Source organism: Rhamphochromis sp. 'chilingali' (genome assembly GCF_963969265.1).
Source record: "Rhamphochromis sp. 'chilingali' genome assembly, chromosome: 6".
Classification (NCBI taxonomy): domain Eukaryota; kingdom Metazoa; phylum Chordata; class Actinopteri; order Cichliformes; family Cichlidae; genus Rhamphochromis; species Rhamphochromis sp. 'chilingali'.
In genome coordinates, this window is record NC_137933.1 from 392,274 (window position 1) to 415,076 (window position 22,803).

The 22,803-nt window shown below is 43.5% G+C and overlaps 2 protein-coding genes across 4 annotated transcripts; one reads left to right on the forward strand and one right to left on the reverse strand.

The window, feature by feature from the left end:
* Window positions 1-1,679: 1,679 nt before the first annotated feature.
* On the reverse strand, window positions 1,680-13,518 carry shcbp1 (SHC SH2-domain binding protein 1). The gene is made up of 13 exons (XM_080885787.1): window positions 13,249-13,518; window positions 12,476-12,682; window positions 12,276-12,391; window positions 10,058-10,266; window positions 9,880-9,975; window positions 9,570-9,800; window positions 8,368-8,545; window positions 7,775-7,895; window positions 6,880-7,011; window positions 4,303-4,421; window positions 2,956-3,042; window positions 2,594-2,732; window positions 1,680-2,517 (listed from the first exon to the last, which is right to left on the reverse strand). Exons 1-13 carry the CDS (start codon window positions 13,385-13,387, stop codon window positions 2,186-2,188), a joined length of 2,106 nt encoding a protein of 701 aa, XP_080741913.1. The 5' UTR covers window positions 13,388-13,518; the 3' UTR covers window positions 1,680-2,185.
* Window positions 13,519-16,353: 2,835 nt separating this feature from the next.
* tssc4 (tumor suppressing subtransferable candidate 4) lies at window positions 16,354-20,074 on the forward strand. 3 transcript variants are annotated; one of them, XM_080885548.1, is made up of 2 exons: window positions 16,354-16,488; window positions 17,822-20,074. In XM_080885548.1, the coding sequence occupies exon 2, from the start codon at window positions 17,848-17,850 to the stop codon at window positions 18,724-18,726; it is 879 nt and encodes a 292-aa protein (XP_080741674.1). In that variant the 5' UTR covers window positions 16,354-16,488; window positions 17,822-17,847; the 3' UTR covers window positions 18,727-20,074. The 3 variants fall into 3 exon arrangements, with proteins under 3 accessions (XP_080741674.1, XP_080741675.1, XP_080741673.1); XM_080885549.1 differs by lacking the exon at window positions 16,354-16,488 and adding an exon at window positions 16,495-16,756; XM_080885547.1 differs by lacking the exon at window positions 16,354-16,488 and adding an exon at window positions 16,495-16,657.
* The last annotated feature ends 2,729 nt before the right edge of the window (window positions 20,075-22,803 follow it).

The following is a 22,803-nucleotide window of genomic DNA, read 5'->3' on the forward strand; positions in this document are numbered from 1 at the left end:
CAAACACTCATGGTGCTGTAAGTAGACCTGCAGGGAAAAGCACATTTAGTTGGTTTTTATCAGATCTGACAGGTGGCTGACCAGTTTCATGTCCCACTGGTCAGGGTTGAAGTTTATCCTGCCCCCCACCTCTACTTCAATCTGTTTTTCAAAGTAACTGCCTGAAAAATGTCATGAAGCGACGTGGCGGGATTTGCTTCTAAAAGGCCTGCGACACAGTAAGTGCTGGGAGTAGTGGTGCTACAGTCACTGTAGCAGGAGACGCATCCCTGGAGACGATTACACTTTGAAATAAGCACGTTTCAGTGACATTGGCAACTACAGCCACTTCAGGTGAGGCTGTGAAGTCAAAGTGTCAGCTGTCTAGATGCTGTAAATACAGTTGGGTCCAGAAATATTTAGACGGACATTTTTCTAATTTGGGTTCTGTACATGATGAATTTTAAATTGTGGAGCTAAAACATTTCTTTGTAACCCAATCGCTTCGTTTTAGGCGCTCAAAAGTAATCGGACAAATTATATGACAGAAAATGGAAATTTCTAATACTTGGTAGAAAACCCTTGAAGTTTTTGATTCATGGACATCAGCAGATGCTGGGTGTCCTCTTTTGTGCTCTGCCAGGCCTTTACTGCAGTTCCAGTTGCTCTTTTGTGGGCCTTTCCTTTCAATAAGTGAAGATCAGGCAATTGACGCCTCAGAATTCTGTCACATTATCAATAAACACCAGTGTGCCAGTGCCACTCACTACCATGCATGCCCAAGCCATCACACTGCCTGAACTGTGTTTAAAGGGGCTGTGGCATGTTCTGGATCATGAGGTTTTCCACACCATCACTCGGGTAGATTGATCTTGTCTTCATCTGCCAAAGGATGTTTTTCCAGAGCTGGAAGTCTCGTCTTTATGGTACACTTGGATATTGTTATTCCTCCTGGAGAGTTTTGTTCACTTGGTTGTTGTCAAGGGGTTTCTCTTGACCATGGAAATGATCATCTACCACTGCTGTCTCCTGTGGATGTTCACCAGCACTCTGACTTTCTCTGTTATGTTGGTTTCAAGGAACACCAATTATGTTCCCTGGGCATGTTTACTCATTTAAAAGTGTCAGAAACACTGGCATTGATTATTTTACTATTTTCTTTTATAATTTTGATTTTTTTTCCGTTTTCTGTAGTGATGCAGATGACATGTGACATCACTTCTGTTCTGGGTCAATCTTACCCACAACATAACAGATGGCTTGTTTCACCTGCATGGAGATCTACTTTGACCTCTTGTTGCCTGTTCACAGCAAAATTTGTCACATGAAAGCACCACACCTCACATCAGCTCCAGCTCTTTTATGACATTGATGACAGAACATATCCTGAAAGAATACACTGAAAGCTGAGACTCAAAAACATGTCTGTTATGTAACTATAATTATGTAACTATATTTGGAGTGTTTCAGTAAAGAGGTTAACCCCCCCCCCCCCTGTCAGTGTCTAAACATATATAAGGACCTAACTACATAAACCATGGCATTTAAAAAGGAGTTGTACGTTTTGTTTTTGTTCTTCATTAATGGAATTGCACAGAACTGGTCAAGGACGGCCACACAAGTTTGCCAGCAAAGACCCGTCCGACATGTGTTCTTTGTCCCAGGTGAGGTGCACATCCAGACAGAAGGGGATGGAAATATGACTTTAAAATGTATTTTATTCATCCATTTCACAAAATGCATCATCAACCACACTTGGTTCTTTCTAAATATTAAACTGTAGAGTTAATTTTTATTCTGTTTTCAGAACATGGCAAATAAAACTTTTCTAAACTGTTAACTTTGTCATACACGTCTGAAAAATCTGAACTCATTGTTCTAAAAAGCATCTGTGTGAACCTCAGCACTCTGCAAGCCACCACCTCAGAATAAAACAGAAACCAAACGTGGATTTAAATTCTTTTTTAAAAAGCTCAGAGGAATAAAACGGATAAAAGAATTTGTGCAAATTCCACAGGAAGGGTTGATCCACAGCCACTGGACGTTAACATCAGAGCTGATATTTAGACCTGCCTGTGCACAGCTCCACACACGTGAATCAGAACAACACATTCCTGCAACATTTATTTTATGGCAAAAAGATTAGTGTCATCATACACACTGGGCAGAAATGCCGAGGGGTGCGTGGCAATGTTAGGTCACAGTGTTAGTAGCAGAAGGTGCCAAAATCGCCCATGCCGTTGCGCTTGAACTGGTTTCCTTGAAAGGACACAAAGATTTGGTGGTCTTTCAGATCCTCAACAGCTTGGCTGGACATCTCCACGTTCCTGCTTAGCTGACGGCTAAACTGCCACTTCCTGCCTGTAGACGCAGCCGCATCACCGTCTGAGCTGTTCTTAGCAGACCCAGCCAAAAGAGGTAGCGAGGGGCTGCTGCTGGACGTGGTGCTGACAGGTGGTGTTGAAAATGAGGTGGAGATCAAGTGATGGTCTAAAGATCCTCCCTGCTTTTCCTCTTGTGTGTGTGCATCAGGGTGCTCTGTGAGGAAAGGGGCAGCTGATTATAGATTGTGCACTGGGCTATCAAAGCTGCCTCACATTACCACCTTACCCACCTTCACTTCTGCCCACAGGGATGCTGGGCTCTTCCCCACTGTTGGGTTTCACCAGAATCACCCCATAGCCTTCATTGTTGTGGATCACATTGTTCTCCATGGTGATGGAAGGCATTGCATCCATCTGATCAGCAAAGTCCTACACGCACACGCACATGCTGGGCATCACACCTGCAGCCTGTTTGTTGCAATGCAGCAGTGCTAACCACTGCATCACTGCCACTCAAAGCACAAGCACTACTGTGTCCACAATGGGGGTAAAAGGCCTACTAACAATACAGCATCAGTGATAACAGCTTTACAAAGTCAGGACGATGGAGTTGGCAGAAATATGAATATTGGCAAGATGAATCTCATCTCACCTTGATGAGGATCCCATCCTTACAATGATGGATGCCGTTACCAACAAGACTGCAAACGCTGCCGGGGTAAATCTCCACACCTGCCCCCTGCACACAGACAAGGAGCAGCATAACCAGTCAGCTGATCAGAGAACCGTCACACACAACAAGAACACTGGGACATAGGGTTGTTTTGTTTTTTTACACAAAGCTTTACTGATCTTGTGTCAGGTCATTAGCTGGCAGGTCAGCATAGTTTCCAGTGTAACACATACTTCACAGTAGGGCCGCCACAAATAATTATTTTGATAGTCGACTAGTCACCGATTATTTCTGCGATTAGTCGACTACTTAGAGCATCATCCATTGGACGTAAAACTACAGCTTATTGCACCAGCAGCATCTGCTCTTATATAACTATCATTAGCTTACAGCTTTAAGTGTTTAAGGTCTGTGCTAACTAACAATAAAGACAAGATGATAGTTTATTAAATTTTAATGAAATTTGCAGATTGTTTCGGTGAAGTTTAATAAACTCCTTGCTATCTAAAATATAACAGGACACCGGAGTAAATTCTCGAGCATCTCACACTTCTGATGATCAGCTGTCTGCTTGACGTTTATTCAGCTGTGTAAAAACTATAACTTTAATCTCAGCCAAACCGATTTACTCAGGAACAAATAAAATACTGAAAAAAGCCAAACAATAACATTTTAAGTTATCTAAGTGACTCATATATCATGTTTAACCTGAGTAGCGAAAGACGGCGGTGGGTTTGAAAATGATCTGCCGGGAGTCCGGTGTTCTCACGGCTCTAGTGACCTAGCCCCCGGCTAGCTATCGAGCTAGTGGGGAACAGACGTCTCCGAAAACGTCGGAGCGCTTTTGAAAATATTTGGTGTCTTGATAAACTGAGCAGATATTTGAGGTTTACACGGCTACATTCTCGCCTGAAAATATGTTAAACGTTTATTTTGTGACCCAGAAAGAATAATAAGAGTAATATTAAAACTAACTAGCTGCCGCCATTGTTGGAAACTGAGCTGGGCCGCGCTATGAATTCTGGGTCACAGCTTCTTCTTCTTCGGGGTTTAACGGCAGCTGGCATCCTTGTACATGCAGTGCTGCCATCTTCTGTTTCAGTCCGTTATTACACTCTTAAATCCTGCTACTTATTCCTGCGTCTTTTGGGATCTAACAAAGCTTCAAACGACGCGTCGACTATTAAATCAGTCGTCGACGATTTTGATAGTCGACGTAATCGTGACTAGTCGACTAATCGTGGCAGCCCTACTTCACAGCATGGAGGAACTGGCCATATCTTTTGTTTCCAGAAAACCATGTGATGGGTGGAGTTCAGGTCTCACCTTGGAGCCATACAGGTCGCACATGTTCATGGTGAGACGGGCAGATGTTCTCACGATGACTCCAGTGGTGTCACACTGTAGCACACAGTTCTCCATATTCAGAGTCCCCTGACGCACACCTGGCAGTCAAACCGGAACGAGAAGAAAGGCATCATTACTACACACCTCAACACAACACCACGCACCTAAGATAAACACAACCTCCAGTCCAACTGACCACACGACCTAAAACAGACCTGGGCATTTTACACGGGCCACATACGGTATGTTGTAAGCACAAATTAACAAGTGTTTATGCTGTGCATGCAATACAACTGTGTTGCTTTTATTTTGAAAACCCTCGACGTATTATCTGCTTCTGTCTGCACAGCGTCAGGTGATGCCAGCTACCCCTGGCCCCCTCGGTCATGTTTGACTTTGACTACTTTTCCCAGGCTGTGGATGAGAGCTGCGGTGTACGTGACACTGCCCAGCTACTCGTCTTTTTACGTGGGATCACTGCAGACTTCAAAATCACGGAGGAGCTGGCAGCCATGCAGTCAATGAAAGGGACAGGGAGTCATTTCTTCACAAAGTTAAATGCATGCTTGGAGAAGCTGGGCGTGAAATGGGACAAAGCGATAGGTGTGAGAACAGATGGTTGACCAAGTCTGACAGCTAAAAATGTTGGACTTCATCAGAGCAGAGCACTGAATCACAGACAGTTTGTTGCACTTTTGGAGGAAAACGTAAGCTACCACACAGCTGTCAGGAGGCTCGGTGTGGGAAAACTGCAAAGCAAGGGCCTTTTTGTGCATGCAACGTACAGAGCAGTGAGGGCTTTCAAGAGAAAGTTGCAGCTTCTCTTAAGCCAAATGTGGGACAATATTCTCACTCACGTGCCAACACTCAAGGAAGCCACACCACCAGCTGATCACCTCCACAGGTACTCATCCATGTTGGAAGCATTGCATGGTGAGTTTTCAAGCCAATTTCAAGACTTCAACACAGCCAAGAGTGAAATGCACACAGTTTCTTCTCCCTAGTCTGACACACTACTGGCAGAGCAGTTTAGGTCAGTCCCACTGCCCGAGTTTCACTCTCCACTCAAAGACTTTCCACACAAGCCCAGAGGATTCTACTCCACTTAGGATCTACCTACGTATGTGAACACACATTCTCAGTGATGAAGTTCAACAAATCCAGATCCTCTATCACTGATGATCACCTCTTAGCTGTACTTTGAATAGCCACCTTAGACATTCAGCCAGATTTCACTACACTTGTTCAAGCTGAAGACAGACTGGATTTTTCCTCACTAAACTGAAAACATCAAAAGTTGCTTATTTTTAAACACCTTTACAGTATTTGTGAAAATTAACAAGCTAAAAGGAACATTGAAGAGTAATGATAGTTTTTGTTTTAAGTTGTTGTTACTTTTATAGGATTATTTTCTTCTTCGTCCTACACCACAATTCAAAAATATACAGAAATATCTACAAAATATTCTTATACTTCTGATTACCAGCAGCAGCTTTTATACATATATACACACACACGGCAGTATCGAACGCTGCACTGAGGTCTAGCAGGACAAGCACAGAGATGAGTCCACTGTCAGAGGCCATAAGAAGATCATTTGTAACCTTCACTAAAGCTGTTTCTGTGCTGTGATGAGCTCTGAAACCTGACTGAAACTCTTCAATAAGCCTCTGCAGATGATCTGTTAGCTGTTTGACAACTACTCTTTCAAGGATGTTTGATATGAAAGGAAGGTTGGAGATTGGCCTATAATTAGCTAAGACCGCCGGGTCAGGTGATGGCTTGAGTGAAGTAACGGTTTAACTACTGCCAGCCTGAAGGCCTGTGGTACAGACTTTTTGTCAGCCTGGCTACAGTGCTAGAGACAAACCTAGGGCTGCTTATATTTTCTTCAATTAGTCATGAAAATCAGTCAGATGTTGTAGCTTTAAGGAGAGCTTTTTTTATAACGCAGCAAACTGGCTTTCCGGGCTAAATGATGATCTTCTAAATTAGCGAGATATCATTTCCTCAGAATTATCTGTTTAAGGTGTGCCTTTGAAAGTTATACAGAATACTGGGCGTGGCTCAAGAGTTGGGCGTTCGTCTTGTAAGCGGATGGTTGCCGGTTCGAGCCCCGGCTCCGACAGTCCCGGTCGTTGTGTCCTTGGGCAAGACACTTCACCCGTTGCCTACTGGTGGTGGTCAGAGGGCCCGATGGCGCCAGTGTCCGGCAGCCTCGCCTCTGTCAGTGCGCCCCAGGGTGGCTGTGGCTGCAATGTAGCTGCCATCACCAGTGTGTGAATGACTGAATGTAGTGTGAAGCGCTTTGGGGTCCTTAGGGACTAGAAAAGCACTATACAAATACAGGCCATTTACCATTTACTGTTCTTCTGATCTGACACTTTGTTCAGGAAAGCTACAACACCCAAAATGAAGTAATCAGCCTACGTCTGCACTTGTCTTAGTGTTTGCGGCTGGGTTTTTAAAGAGTAAAGGTTAGCTCCTGTGTCCCTGCCTGTTTGAATATGACACAATGCGTTAGTGTGATGGCAGCTCAGAGCACGTAATACTCACACAGAATGCCTTCAATGGCATCATGCTGGATGAACTTGATGTTGGAGAGTCTGACATCAGCGCCTGTAGACTCCACAAATGAGTCACCTTTGCTTTTCTTCTCAATCACCACTTCATCAGGAAACCCAAAGCCTGACACACACACACACACACACACACACACACACACACAGTTAAAGAAGCCCCTGAAACCACACAAAGGGGCTCTGCATTTCACACACTTTCCATTCAATGGTGGCTGCATGTAACTGTAACCATGATCAGAGGAGATCTCAGCTGAGTTGGCAAACAGACCGCGGCATTCAGGATGAAGAAAATGTGACAAAGATGGAAATGTGTGCGATCCACCCTCAGACGTGTCAGCAGGTGCAGGCATTTACACCCGGCTCCACGTCAGCACCTTCATAACTGATGTCCATCTCGTCTCCCTGAATGGTGTTGCTATAGCAATAATAATGTTTGTATTAATGTACGAGTGCTATCACAGGTGATATGATATCACAGCACCAGCGTATGTGCTGTCTTTTTTTGTAATATATCAACCTGCGAACGTTTGGGCTCAGCTGCAGCTCAGGAGCTCCGCTGATGGTGTCAATGTTCGAGGGGTCCTGAAGTGTAGCTGCATGTGACCATCACAGATCAGTCTACCTGTACATACAACTATGAAGTGCACTGTGAAGCTCCCAGGTTAATAACTTATAACCAACGTTTGCGTAAAACATAGTGGCCCCTTCATTTCAACCATGGCGAGCTTGCATGTACTTCTTAATTTGATGGACACACAAACAGGGCTCTTCAAGAGGAACGGCACATCATGCATAAAACATCTGAATTGACATCTTTGGTTTCCATGTATTAGCATCACTTCTACACAAGCATGGCGTGAGTGTCCTACCTTCTATGGTGATGGAGTCTGGTATGAAGATGGAGCTGCTGACACTGTACATTCCTGGGAGAACAATCACCAAGTCGCCCTGATAGCACGAATCCACAGCTGATACCGGCTCTCTGTGGAACTACGTACATGACACAGTCACCATTAGCAGCTTACAGTCGCCTCACTATGGTTACAAGACAACAACATTAAAATTTGGTGTATATTAGAGCATGAATGCTGTCAGTGCGAGGGGTTAAGGTGAAGGTTTGGGTGGCTGTAGCTCAGGGGTTTGAGCATGTCATCTGCTAACTGGAAGGTTGGTGGTTCAATCCCCGTCTGCTCCAGTCTGCATGCCAAATACCTTTAAGCAAGGTACTAACCCCAAGTTGTTCTCTGATGCATCAATCGGAGTGTGAACGTTAAAAAGAAGGAAAGAAAGGATAGAAAGAAGTGCTTGTGGGTGTGAGGCATGTTGTAAAAAGCGCTTTGAGTTCAGGTAGAGTAGAAAAGAAGAAGAAACAATCCGGTCCAAACTCCAAATGTATGCGTCTCGATTAGCCGATTCGCTGACGTGATCTTTGGACACGCAGCTATGCTTCTGTGCAACTGACCTGAATTTCAGTGTCTTCAGATGAGCATAGAGGAATGAGTCTGGCACTAAGCAGAGACTGCAGCTGGACGGTGCTGCAGGACGCAGTAACCACATGAACCACCTTTGCGCCTGATGCTCGAGGTCCTCTGCTCTGCACACACTGCTGCCTCGTATTTCCTTTATAGGCCAGCACGTATCTACATGAGAGGAGGGGTGTAGAACACTGGGCGTGAGAAGGAACAATGAAGGACATGCACACGAGGGTTTTAATAATCGATTAAAATCGATTCTGGCTTGGATAATGTGAAATCGATTCATTAAAATCCTGAATCGATTTTTTAATATAAATTTATTTTGCCCGAAATGCCAGAATCTCAGGTTAAACCTCAAAATTTCAACAACCACCAAACAGCTAAGACAGTAACTGAGAGCAGGAACACGGCTTCTGCACAGAGACGTGAACACACAGCGCCGACCCGCCGACGGATCAGAATCAGTGAGATGTGACTTTCTCACCCGACAGCACGGACACGGTCGGGGCTGAAAGCGGACAGCTCGCCGTTTCTGATCCATCGGCGGGTCGGCGCTTTGTGTTCACGCCCTTTTTGCGCTGTTAGTTTGATCTCTCTCCAAACTACGCTTCACCTCTTCACCTTTTCTGCATTATTCGCTTGCTTGTTACACACAAGTCTACCGTTGTTTACAGCCTGTCGGACGCTGTTTTTTTTCCCCTTTACTCTCTTGGAAATGAGATTTTTAATCTCAATGAGATTTTTTACCTGGATAAATAAAGGATTAATAATAACTTACTTACTGAACAAATTTAAACTCTTTAAAATTATACAAAATGCCTGTTAGCCGTATCTCTAATAAAACCGCTGTAACGTCAGAGCTAACGTTCATATGTTGATTAATGGTTTCCTTTTGTTTTTGATGTACTGCAGAATGTTTTTATAAAATCCAGGCCAGGAAAATCTCCTTCATGTTTTTCTGTGTTTTATGCTCAGCTACTTTGACACAAAGGCCTCTGCTGTGATGCTCACACCTTTGATAAAGTCTTGCGTGTGTCAGTTTCCTTTTTATTGATACAGAAATATGGAAATGTACTGATCTGAATTATAATATTTCTGACTGTCTGAGGCAATTTTCCCAGATTCAAATCGAACTGAATCGAATCGATTCTAGAAATCAGTGACGATGCCCAGCCCTGATGCACACTACCTCAGCAGGGGGTTCTCAATGATGCGCAGCTTGCGTTTGAAGGTCTCCAGCTGGTCACAGAGCTTCAGGCCCTCTACCATGGACACGTTGTCGAGCTCCGAGTCCGAGTCGGCACTGAGGCCACTGCGCAACGCGGAGAACTGCTGAAAGCACTTGGAACACTTCTCCAGTAAGGACTGGTACTCTGCCACCAGGCCTGCTGGGACTCTGTCCTCCAACATGTCGTAGTAGCTACGATAAGACATGTTTTAGTCAGGGCTACAGGCACAAACCAACACTTCTTAATATAGGATCATCCTAGAGTGCTCACAGTCGTATCCGGGGTTCCACACAGCGGACAAAGTAGTCAAAGTCATCATCCTCCTCTTCCTCATCCCACTCCCTCCAGATGTGTTTATAGAAAAACCTGCAGATGAAAGGAAAGGATGTCACATATACGTCAGGGCAAAACAACAACATGTAATCTCCCCGTGGCCTCCAAGTCCTACCTTACATGCTCAAGGGCAAGGGCAGTCTGATCAATGTCCCCAGACTCCTCGTAGACCACCTGCAGCTCCTGCAGGGGCACTTTGTGCTGAGTGGCCTCCAGGAGAGACGTCATGGCCTCTTCATGGAGCTCAACGCCTCTGGTATCACACTGCAGAGGCAGCACCAGCCTCACACGTGCCTTCAGGTCCTTCACTTCCACGTCTCGCACCTGAAACCACCAGCAGCCACAACCCAAGGATTACAAACCAACGTCCTCCAAGCTCTACATTAGCACGCACGTTTGTTTGCTGCGCCTTTGATTATGTGCATTTACATTCTGTAAAGGCAGCAGACACTGTGCAGCCCCCTCTTTGGTCCTTTTCCAGTGAGCTACAGTCACTGATGGCATCAACAGCGTTACAGTGCACTATAGTTGTGACATAGTGTAGCTAACACTATAGCACTGTGGGTGGTGTTTCCAAACTATAAAATAACCACTGAGCACTTTCAGAAAAACTAAAGAAATTTTAAAAAGGTAGAGAAAGTAATGTTTTTAGTAAAAAAGATTGCTGCACTCATAAATATACATTGATTAGTGTGCAATAACATTTCCTAACAAATTGATGTGTTCTTAAAAACGTTTATCCATTAAGAGTTCACAGGAGCAATGTTGGAGCACAGGCTATGTTGGCCCGCCACCTCGAATCCAGCGCTCAGGTTGGACCTCTGTATGTCACTGGAGACTCGCCAGATACGTACTTTTTAAATTTAAAGATGACAAATGCCTAACTCTCAACCTACATGACTTCACCACTGGCCTCTGTCTTCTGCCCCTCCTCCTCACCTCATGCCTTGTCTCCTGAACTGAAGTCAGGGCTCCAACACAGAAAAACTTGCATAAACATGTGTCTGTGAAGGTTCTCAGTCATCCAGGTCATCGTAGCCTCAGGAGCTTGCATAGGAAAGCTTCTGGACTTCTTTAAGTTACTTGAAGACGTTTCACCTCTCATCCGAGAAGCTTCTTCAGTTCTAAGGTCAAATGGTGGAGAGTCCCAGATATAAACCTAGTGGGAGTATCTCCCCAAAAAGGGACCAAGGACCCACCCTGAGTGGGTGTGAGGGCCATCTGACCTCAGGACATCACATGATAGGGTGGGACCAGGTTTCACAATGAGCTCACCCGAAACTCTGGCTGATTGGGACCCACACCCAGTTTCACACCTTGGCTCAGGCGATTAGAGGATCATCAGGGGTCCTTTTGTCCCTCTGTGGGGGGAAACTCCCACTGGGTTTATATCTGGGACTCTCCACCATTTGACCTTAGAACTGAAGAAGCTTCTCGGATGAGAGGTGAAACGTCTTCAAGCAACTTAAACAAGTCCAGACACTTTTCTTTGCAAGCTCCTTTGACAATGTATGAACATGCTTGTTTATTCCTGAAATTGTCACAGCAGATTACACATCTGGCCCTTCTGTCTCAGGACAGCTGACTACAAGCCAGATAAAGACCAGCTGGTCATAAGCTAACATCATGCCAGCATGTCAGGCTCTAGTGTCCTACAAATCACACTTTCCCTCTGATAAACACTTAGATTACATTCTTAAACAATATAAAAGTTTTTTCACTAAATGTCAGAGTCTGGCAACGTTAGATCCACTTTAAGCAACTTTTCTCCTAACAGAGACTGCACAAAAATAAAACAGGCAAGACTTAGTGACAGAAAAGTTCAGAATATCCTCAACATCTCTGTCATGAGCCAAAAGTGACTGATCCACGCATCTCGACTCCTTTCACACTTACAGTTCCCTCCAGAGTAAATGATGTGGACAACAGACATTTTGACAGCTGAGGTAGACGGCGCACTGACAGCCTACAACCACTACAGCTGAACGGCAGCCAGCATCGTTTGTAGGCATTTAAATTGCTGTAAAGGACTCGCTGGCCTACATTCTGTCATGAATGACATCAAGTCAGTGTGAGCCACAAACATCATTCCTGTCACAAGTTCAAGATGCAATCGGTGTTTGATAAAGCTGACAAAGCTGAGATGGTTTTTGTTTGCACTTGTTGCACTGCTGCACGCAGCTAAACATGATGCAGAGTGGAGTACACAGCTACAGCCATCACCCTGCAGACTCCGCTTTCACACGTGTCATCAGAGAGGGATGGAAAGCAGTCCTTACAGCGTCGTTATGACTAGACTGTGTGATCACAGGTTAATGAAAGCATTACGTTACCTCCACCAGAACATCAAAGATATCAGTAGACCAAAGAGCCAACCAGTCACATGGCTCCACCGTTTTCTCCAGGTAGTCTGCTGTGAAGTCCTTCACCTCTGAAGGCTTACAGTCTCCTACACACACAAGAACACAAGGACTGAGATCAGCAGTCTAATTTCTCAGGGTTACGATTATTAATATTAGCAGACGTTGGTTACCGAGCATGTAGTCCTGGTAGGCCTTGAACCTCTCGTAGAACAACAGGTGGCTGGTCTGGAACGTGTCAGGAAGACTTGAACTTCCTCCCGAAGGTGGCTCACGTCTCTGCAGCCCAGTCCCCGACGCTTCAGTGTTATAGTAGTATGTTCCACTGTCGTCATCACTGCCATCTTCATCTTTCTTCTCCTCCTCGTTTTTAAACAAGGCTGTTAAAGACGGAAACACCATGGAGGAAAATCTTTGTTCACATGGACTATTTTACTGGTCAAAAGCAATAAGACTGACGGACTGTGTTTAAATTAACCTCATAAATGAAATATTCAGCGTTTATTTCCTGGTTTGTAGGGACTCCTGAAAAGCAAGTCTACCACACATCTGTTTGAGCGTTACCACTTAATCTGCGACACCTAACAGCTGGAGCGTATACTAGCATGTGGTACATTTGCACAGAGGGCTGAAAGAGCCATTCAAAATGTAAGCATAGCTTAGTGCCACAGTAGTGTTGAAGGTTCAGCCTACAGCACGATGTGTGCACGTTTATCTGCATCACTGTTGCAGAACCGTCTGCGTAGACGCGTCGCGTGAGCGAAACATGAAAGCTAACAGCGTTAACGTGACAGGCCTGCTACAAACACATATGCGCTGTCATTAGCACACATGGGTCAGTTAAGCAGTGCTAGAGCAGTCAAATGCACGGCAGGAAACCTACAAGCTGGTTCCTGTTTTAAAAGATTACAACGCGGACGTGGATGATCACTGCTGCTGACCTCACCTCGATTTATATCCGCCCCGCCGTAGCCTTTATCGGCCGGGCCGTTGTCCGTGTCTCCGTTACCCAAGTCCAGATTAACCACGACCACGTCTGACGCGTCGTTCCCCGGACACGCAGCATCCCGCGAATCCTGCTCCATAAAGAACTTGTAAAATCTTTTCTTCTGCACGTTTAGGCTGAAAGCCACTAACGTCTCTTCGGAAAACAGTCACAAAACTAGCAGCAGCCACCCTGTTTTCAAAATATCCCGGTTTGGAGTGTCTCAACCAATCACAACAGGGCAGCTGCGGGATGGTCCGCCCCCTAGTGCAGACGTGTCGAGTAGCGTCCGCCCTGATGATTCTTATAATAATAATAATAATAATAATAATAATAATAATAATAATAATAATAATTATTATTATTATTATTATTATTATTATTATTATTATTAGGGCCCGAGCACTGAGAGTGTCTGAGAGTGCGAAGGCCCTATTGTGTCTGCTCCGTTTCTTCTTCTTATTATTATTATTCAGGAAAAACAAGGGCCTTTTTGAGGGCCTAAACATGCTCAAAAACTCATGAAATTTTGCACACATGCCAGGTCTGGTGATTTTGTATTTTTGTATTTTAAGATTTTGTATTTTAATGGTTTTACATATCAGCACTGGGAAATGTCAGTGTAATGGTGAAACAGCAAAAAACCGGGGGGATTTTCGAGACTAATGAAAATGTCCGGATTTTCCCACAGAGGACTCATATGTGTGACTTCATCCCTGAGCAGCAGCTTTGTGGTTGTTCTGCGCTCACAGACGGGACAGACTGCGTGCATCAGCGCCTATTGATGTTTAAAAAATGCCAAAGCACAACTGCAGCTTTTCAGACGAACTGCAAAAAAAATTCCCTCGTACCGTCGTATTTTTCTTATACAGATGAGGCCTTATTTCTGTACCATTATTTAATTCCATTTTTTAATTTCATTTTTAATTAACATATTTAAACGAAGGCATCGTTTAAATATGTTAAAAACTGGGTCAAGTGTCCTCTGTTTTGGAAAATATGGTGATACAGACTGTATGTTGCAATTATTTTTGTTTTAATGAAGAGGACACTGATGTCATTATAGGGTCCAGACAGATAGGTTGTCCATTTTTTAAGAGTGAAGAGGGAATGACATCTGTAACTGATTCTGCGAATGCCAGATTAAAAAAATAAATAAATTCAGAGTAATTCAGCAATGCTCAACTATCTGTGTCAGAGTCCCTTGATTAAATTGATTAAAAAAGAACTGAACACTGAGTTTTTAATATACACTGGAGCGGACTTCTTCGGCTTCTTATTGGCGGTTAGCAAGCAACGTTTTGGTGCAGTACCTCCACCAACTGGAGTGAAGTGTGAATGGTATACTAACTTTCTACATATATATCTAGGACTGACCTCACACCCTATTGTTTGCCAGTGGTAGTTTCAGTCAATGTGTAAATGTGCTGTTGATACGGTTATAGGGAAACCTGCAGTCAGCTGAGACTGAAGTCACTTGGATGAGTGATGAAACGTTTTTCCCACTGAAAATGCTCCATCCAGATACACAGAATCAACCCTTTGGGATTTCCTTTCCTGGATGATTGAGTATACATCAAGGCATATATTTATAATATATATAATAATAAAATTATAAACTATATTCTCTCTATTAACTCAACAAAAAAGAACATCTGAACTAGAAATTTGTCCAAAACATCTTTATGTCCAGCTGCAATTTGTTGTTTTGTAAATTATGTAACAGTTCTCTCATATTTCGTAAAGAACAATAATGTTATACTGCCTCTTCTTGAAAACAAAAGTTCATTTTCCTGCAACATGGATTGCAGGATTCTTTATATGGATTCTTTTGATGTGCATTCTTGCCTGTGCATTTGGGACAAGCTCTTCTCTTTTGCAAAGATAAATCAACAAATGAGGTTATTATTCCCCCCCCCACACACACACACGTTAAATACTTGCTGAAGTAAAATGTATTTCCTCATTGCATTGAAGGCAGAAGTCAAATCAACAACATTGCACCTCCTGTGCCCTTTGTGACTTTTTCCCACTGATCCACTTTTGAAGAGGTGAGCTATTTATTAACCACTTGCTCCATCCATTAAGCACAGGGGTCAGGGCCACTGGACGAAACTCACTAAGGGCTTTGGAACCCGGCCTGTTGAGAAGTGGCTTAATTATTTCTTAATTATTTCTTAATTACACTAGTCTTCCGTATTCTAGGAACTATTCAAGTATTTAATACAAACCAAAACAGTTTGATCAAGATCCTAAGTTCCCCTTCAACTGTGCTTAACAAGCTTTCAAAATGCTTTATATGGCTCAATCATAGACAAACATTTGCCAACCATTTCCTCAGACAGATGAATTGTAGTGCTCTGGGCTACGTCAGCCATCACAGTCCATTGTCCTTTCTTTAAAATCTGCAGCATCAAAACGAGTATAAAATTATTGAAATTATTGGCAAAGGACAGACAGTCAACTGGACAGTGGTACATTTGGCCCTTCCCATCATCCCGTTCAGACCCTTAACATTAATCCCTGTAATCTTGTCTACTGTGCAGCCAAAATGACTTGATTGCATCCTTTTTCCTTTCCCCAACGTAGTTTTAAAATCTCTTGACATGGATGATCCTCATTATTATTAAATTCTTCTTTTATCTTTTTAAAAGCAAACATTACATTTTACCAATCTTCCAGATTATGCCATCATCAGAAAAGCCCAATCCATTCTCCAAATGTTCAAACTTACCAGTAATAATGATAGATCAGAATGTGGACTCTCTATACTTCCCTGGGAGAAACCATTCTCAGAAAACAAAACAAATCCCTGAAACACTTTGTGCTGTTCTTACTTGTATTCACCGATCATGTAAAAAATATAAAAACAGAACAAAACAAACATTGAACTATTAATTCCTATCTCCTTTAATTTTATTAAAAACATTCCGCGATATATCATAAGCTTTCTCCATGTCAACAAAAGGCAGCCACCGCACTCTCCTTCCAAACATAAAACGGTGCATAGTATATGTCAGGATGCTTCCCGAGTGAAACGCGCCTTTTCTGTGTAGACTTTTCGCGGGAGGCTCGTCTGATCCTTTTGCAGCCACAGTTTGTGGCCGCTGGGGGCAGCAGCTTCTGAGACGCAAGCGTAGAGGAAGTCGATGTTTACGCGTCGTTGTAAACTACCGGGTCGGTGTTAGCGCCAGCAGTCAGGTAAACCACTGACAGGGTGAAATGTTTTTTGAGAATGATCCCCGGCAGTTCTCTTACCGCTGCTCTGCAGCGCAACAGCACTTAGCATTAGCGTGCTAGCTGGCTGGACAGGAGCCGGGACTGCGCAGAATCAGTAACCCGGGAGATCCGCGCAGCGCTGTGCCACAAAGTAATTTTCGATGTTTCTTTGTGTTTCCAGCGTGCAGTACATTTACTTCTATTGTTAGATAGGCTGTGGAGAACAGGGTTTGCAAAAAGGTTATATAAAGTAAGTCAGAGCTATACCGGTTACGGTTACAGTTTCTGTTGTCCTCTTGGCCGCATCTCTCTTTAAAAAGAATTTATGTTAGTGCCACTCTTTACCCGAATAAGTGAAGGATGTATAGCAGTCACTTTGTCAGCCACTGATTAACTTGAGTACTGAAGGCGAGAAAGACATGTCCTGGTCAAACATGACTCCATGATTCCTCACAGTGTTACTGCAGGAAATGCCCTCCAGAGGAAGAATCTGGTTTGATATTCCCAAGATTTTTAGGGCCGAGTACAATAATCTCCGTTTGATCTGAACTTGGAAGCAGAAAGTTAGAGGTCATCCAGTTCTTTGAGACATTCCTGTTTTTAAACTAATTGATGGGTGGTGTCTCTGCTCATTGACAGATAGAGCTGGGAATGATACTAATGATGGCAGTATGAAGGAAGCCTCTATAATGTAAACAGAAGCACTTGCATGAAATGTGTGTTATTGGTTGAATGAGGCTTGCAGCAGAAAGCGCTTTGAGTGCTCACTTAAGTATAAAGGTCAGTGTATTATTATGGCCTACGCTCACTCTACAGTATTAGTGGCATGACTTAAATATTGTTATTAATAATTATCGCCATGTCGAGGGTGTTGCATGCTGAATTTGACATCACATCCTGTGTCACGTGCTTCAGTCGGTCGTGCACCTCTCACCCCCTCTTTTGTAGTGTGCTGTGGCTGCCACAGCTGGATTTCAGACTCGAGTGTACAATCGTAGGTTTTCTACCACCGTTGTAATGATGCATTCCAGTAAAGAAGCTCAGAGACATTGAAACAGTTTGAAAACTTGGAGAGTTTGTGGAAAACACAAAGTATTGGCATCCAGTTTTGACTCGTCCAGAATCTGTATATCCTTATTGTCATTGTAACAGGAGTCCCTGCAGCGTCAAGAGAACAAGTTTAAATATAATTACAAAACAATAGCATGAAATGCTTTTTTTGATTTTGCAATGCTCTTTGAGGAACAACAGTTGAGCCTTGTTGGCCTTATGATGGTTATTTATAGCACAGCTCTGTTCCTTTCTCCCTCATCAGGTTCTCGTCAGAGTGTTGGTGTCAAGATGTGTGATCAGAAGCATGTCAGACAGCACGGTGATATGATAAACAGTGACGATGGCGACCAGCTGTCAGCCAGTGATGAATCTGAGCCTGAACAACAACCCAGCAGAGCTCCATTTGACCCAGACCTAGACCACAGTGATGATGATGATGATGATGATGATGTGTGTGCACCAGCAGCTATTCCCATATCTCAGAGTTCATTCAGTCTGAGTGGAGGTACCTCAGCCTTCTCTGACCGCAGCCACAGTATCTTTGACTGCCTAGACAGTATTGGCAGGCAGACTTTCTCCTCTCTAAATCAGAACACTGTTGCAGACGAATCCTCACTTCACAGTCAAAACACAAGCCATCCGTCATCCATCTGTCCCACACCACCAAAGAAGAGATTAGTCCCAGACTACCTAGTGCATCCTGAGCGCTGGACACATTACAGTCTGGAGGATGTGAATGAGAGCAGCGATCAGGAAAATAGCAGGGTGGCTTATCAGTTCCTGTCCAGCCTGGGGCAAGAGGCAAGAGGCAGTTCCCCCTGTGACCTCCAGCACAAGATGATCTTCAGACCCAAGCAACTGCCGAAGGAACAACCTAATGATCAGCTTTCTCTTGTGAGTGCAAAGGAGACAGGAATGCATCTCAGTCACCTACTGGAGGAGGAGGACGAAGAGGCAGAAGGAAGGAAAACAGAAGAACATCTAGACAAAACTGAGAAAGGACAAAAAGATGAAGAGAAGGACACGAGTGGAGCTATGGGTCAAGGAGAGGAAAAGAAAGAGGTGCAAAAAGAAAAGAAGGTAGAAGAGTCCAGGTGCCAGTTCACCTCCTTCAGGAATATGATGACTAAAAACTACAGGAAGCGTCCCGGCTGTGAGGACAACTGATGACGGCAGTGACGTCCTCACCGTCAGCAGCTCAGTGTTTCATCGTACGGTCATATGTGAACTGTACTCTTACTCCGCATGCCTGTGTTTGTTCTGCTTCACCCAGCAGCGATGTTCCAGAGTGCTTCACTTCATACTTCCAGTTTCCTTATTGTAGAATTTTAGTTCCTGTTGTATTTGGTATTGTGAGATCAAGTGTTGAATTCAAAGGTTTTTGAGAAAATAAGAAATGGAAAGTTTTCCCAGTGATAGTAATTACTACCATTAAAAACAAATAAACACACCTTCATCACCAGTTTCACCAACACATTAATGAATGAGACAGGCAGTACACAAAATGTAAAGAGATGTTAAGTAAAATGAAGGGTTTATTATTTGCTACATCTTCCAATCTGAATAAACTGTCCTTTTTTTAATTGAAGAAATGGATCCAAATTACAAATGTTTGGATAAGTCAGTTTTAACCATTGATTTAACACTGTTGCCATCTTCTGGAATAAAACTGTTGTAAAGTTGTAAACTACTCGTCTAAAATTGTGTGGCTCCTCCGGCTGCTGAAACAGCTCTGACCCAGGGAGACCCGACTCTGCGAGACTTCTGAGAGTCCCCTGTGTTACAGATCCTGTAAATCCAGATTTTTTTATAGGCAGGGCCCTCGTGGATCAGACTCATTCTTCCTGCAGACTAGACTGAACTGCGATCTGGGGATTTTGAAGGTCAAGTTAATACTTTGCACTTAGTCATATTCTGTTACCATCGGGCATTCTCCTGCCTCGATGGGGTGCATGTGGGCTGCAGGTATTTCAACATCGAACATGAATATCGTGACAATATCAGCAACATGTCCACTGAACCTGAACATGTGGGGGAAAGTTATTCTCAACGATGAGTCCAGATTCTGCCTACTTCACGTGTTCTGCTTCATTAATGAATTCTCCAATAAGATAAGATAAGATAACCTTTATTAGTCCCACACGTTGTTGTTTGTTTCCCAAGCTATGCATTAGTAGAAAGAGATTGAAATCCTCCAACTAGCCACCTCCACAACACAGCTCAGAGAGGTTAAAAGGTTTTAATATCCAGCCTTATGTGAGTAAAAATGCTTTTCTCTATTTCCTAATAATAAAGCATTTTTGGTCAAATATAAATCAGAATTAGTTTGATTAATATATAAATAAGAAATGTAGTTTGAGTAGTAGAAACAACTGTTCTAATGTCTGAGTTTGGTGGTGGTGTGTGTGAATCTGAAAGTTTTGTAATTGTTTAACACAGAACTGTAATTATTGGGTTTTGCTGAAAGTTGATTCATTTTGAGTGCAAATAAAAAAATAAATATGTTTAAGTTAAATGTGGGACGACAGCTCTCTCTGTCCTGGTCGTTGTGTCCTTGGGCAAGACACTTCACCTCCCGCCTACTGGTGATGGTCAGAGGGGCCGATGGGCGATATGGCAGCTTCTGTCAGTCTGCCCCAGCTGTGGCTACAACTGTAGCTGCCTCCACCAGTGTGTGAGTGTGAGAGTGAATGAATAGTGGCATTGTAAAGCGCTTTGAGGGTCTTGAAAATTGCTATATAAATGCAATCCATTATTATGATCCAGTATAATGTAGTATATAGTAGTAGTATAATAGTGTAGTATAATTGTGATAATGATAGTGACAGGCCTCACTCAGAGCCTGACCTTGGTGTATCCAGGTGTGTGTGTGTGTAGAGCTGGACTGGAGCCACTAACCTCCAAATGTCTGACTTTTAAAATGACTTAATGCAAGAAGTTGCATAAAATAAATACAAATAAATGGTAATTGTCTCGCGGTTAGCTGACTGCCTTAGCTGCCAAAGTGATGTCAGCCCTTTTTAGCCATAACCAGTGACTGGTCCTCTCAGCAGTGTTAGCTAGTTCTCTAATTCACAACAGCCCTGATCAATGCTAACAGCTGACCTGACTGGCTACCTCCCTGGACTTTTTTAGGGGGGAGGTAACAATGTTTAAAACAATAACAATAATAATATTTATGTTTATAACGGTAGCACAGTGGCACGGTGGTTAGCACTGTTGCCGCACAGCAAGAAGGTCCTGAGTTCAATTCCAACATCAGGCCGGGGTCTTTCTGTGTGGAGTTTGCATGTTCTCCCCGTGTTTGCGTGGGTTCCCTCCGGGTACTCCGGCTTCCTCCCACCGTCCAAAGACATGCAGCTTGTGGGGATAGGTTAATTGGATAATCCAAATTGTCACTAGGTGTGAATGTGCGAGTGAATGTGAGTGCGAATGGTTGTCTGTCCCTGTGTGTTAGCCCTGCGACAGACTGGCGACCTGTCCAGGGTGTACCCCGCCCCTCGCCCTATGACAGCTGGGATAGGCTCCAGCGCCCCCCGCGACCCTGAACAGGATAAGCGGAAGCGAATGGATGGATGGACATTTATAACGAGGTGCAATAATAATTAATGTGCAATAATAACAGTGTGCAATACACTTCTTCTTCTTTTTTTATTACTAAGTTAATATACTGTGTTGTGTTGTTTGTGTTGCGTTGTGATGTGTCATATCGTGTCGTGTTGTTATATGTAGTGCCGACGTAGGACAGTTTTCCAGTTTCATTGTACTACTGTACTATGTATGACTGTGCAATGACAATAAAGACTTATCTTATCTTATCTATCTTACAGCCTGCCGTTGTGCCTGTCCTTTGATCCCAATCTCTCAGAGCAGCTTTGCTGTTGTACTGCCAACAAAGCCCCTGCACCCCACCTCCACTGGACGCACCTTGATCTTCCAGCCTCTGTCCTCTGCCTCAGCTGCCAAGTTGGCATACCGCTGGTTCTTACGCTCAAATGCCTCCTCAATTGCTTCCTCCCATGTTACCGTCAGCTCAACGACTGAGTTTTGAGGACCAAAGGACGAGGTCTGGTCGCAGAGTAGTTGTTACGATCTCTGTGGGAAAAATTAGCCTCTGATCCAAGTCCACTTGCAATCCCTGGCAACCTTCAGCGGGCCCAGGTCCAGAGTTGAGGGGCTCATCCTCGGCTTGTCTCCAGAGTTTTAAAAGGGAGAAGTAAGAATTCCACTGTATTTGAATTAAATAGGATTATTTTACTATAAATGTTCATGTGAAAATGTGCCAAAGACAAATCTAACTGAAGTAGAATTAGAACATAAACTGAACGAAACATGAAGTGAATTATATCCATAAATGGGACGCGAAAGTGAATTCTGTTTTTCTCTTACTTTTTGTGCTAAGTTTGGTTTACTGAACTCGGGGATAAAGACGAGATGACATGGACACTTTTCTGCATGCCACAATATGTTGGTTAGAATTTGTGCCTGAGATGTTGCGTTGTTCTGCATTAAGCTGCACAGGTGACAAACAGGTGCTTTTTGTATTGAATCAGTGTAACAGTGCGCTATTTCCCACATGTTGTGTGTGTGTAAAAGTGTGAAAGTTCTGCATCAAAAATAGAGCTCACATTTCAGTGTGAATAAGAAGCTGTGACATTAAACTCAGCCTTCATTTTGAGACTAGCTAACACACCTTACATAACACACCTTTAAGTTTAACTACATCCTGCACAGCTGGATACCATGATTACAAAGTGTGTCTGTGCACACTCCCTGTTACAGTTTTTCCTACATATCTCAGCGTTTAACAGCCTGTGTTTGCATACAGACTGTATCAGTGATGCTGTAATGGTTCTGTACTTGACCTGCAGGCTTTATAACTGGAGTTTTGCATGGCAACTTTAGGGATGACGGCAGTTTTGTTATCTTCTGCAAATTAGAAATGTGTTGTTAAACATGAAAAGGACAGAGGCCTTTCACTGTGTGCGGCTGTGCAGGAACAGTGTTCCTGCTGTTTGTGTCATGGTTACAGACTCATGGCAAAGTTTAAATGTGATTCTGTTTTTTAAAACAAGGAAGGCTGCTTTGTAGTAACTCCGACGATGTTTAAGGTGTGTTCAGGTTGTCTTTCCAAGAAGTAGCTTGGCTTGCTGAAGAAAACTCATGGACAGGAACATGGCATGTAAACAGACCAGCTCCAAGTTTCACTTTGCTGAGGCTTCATCAGACAGGCTGGAGTCACAG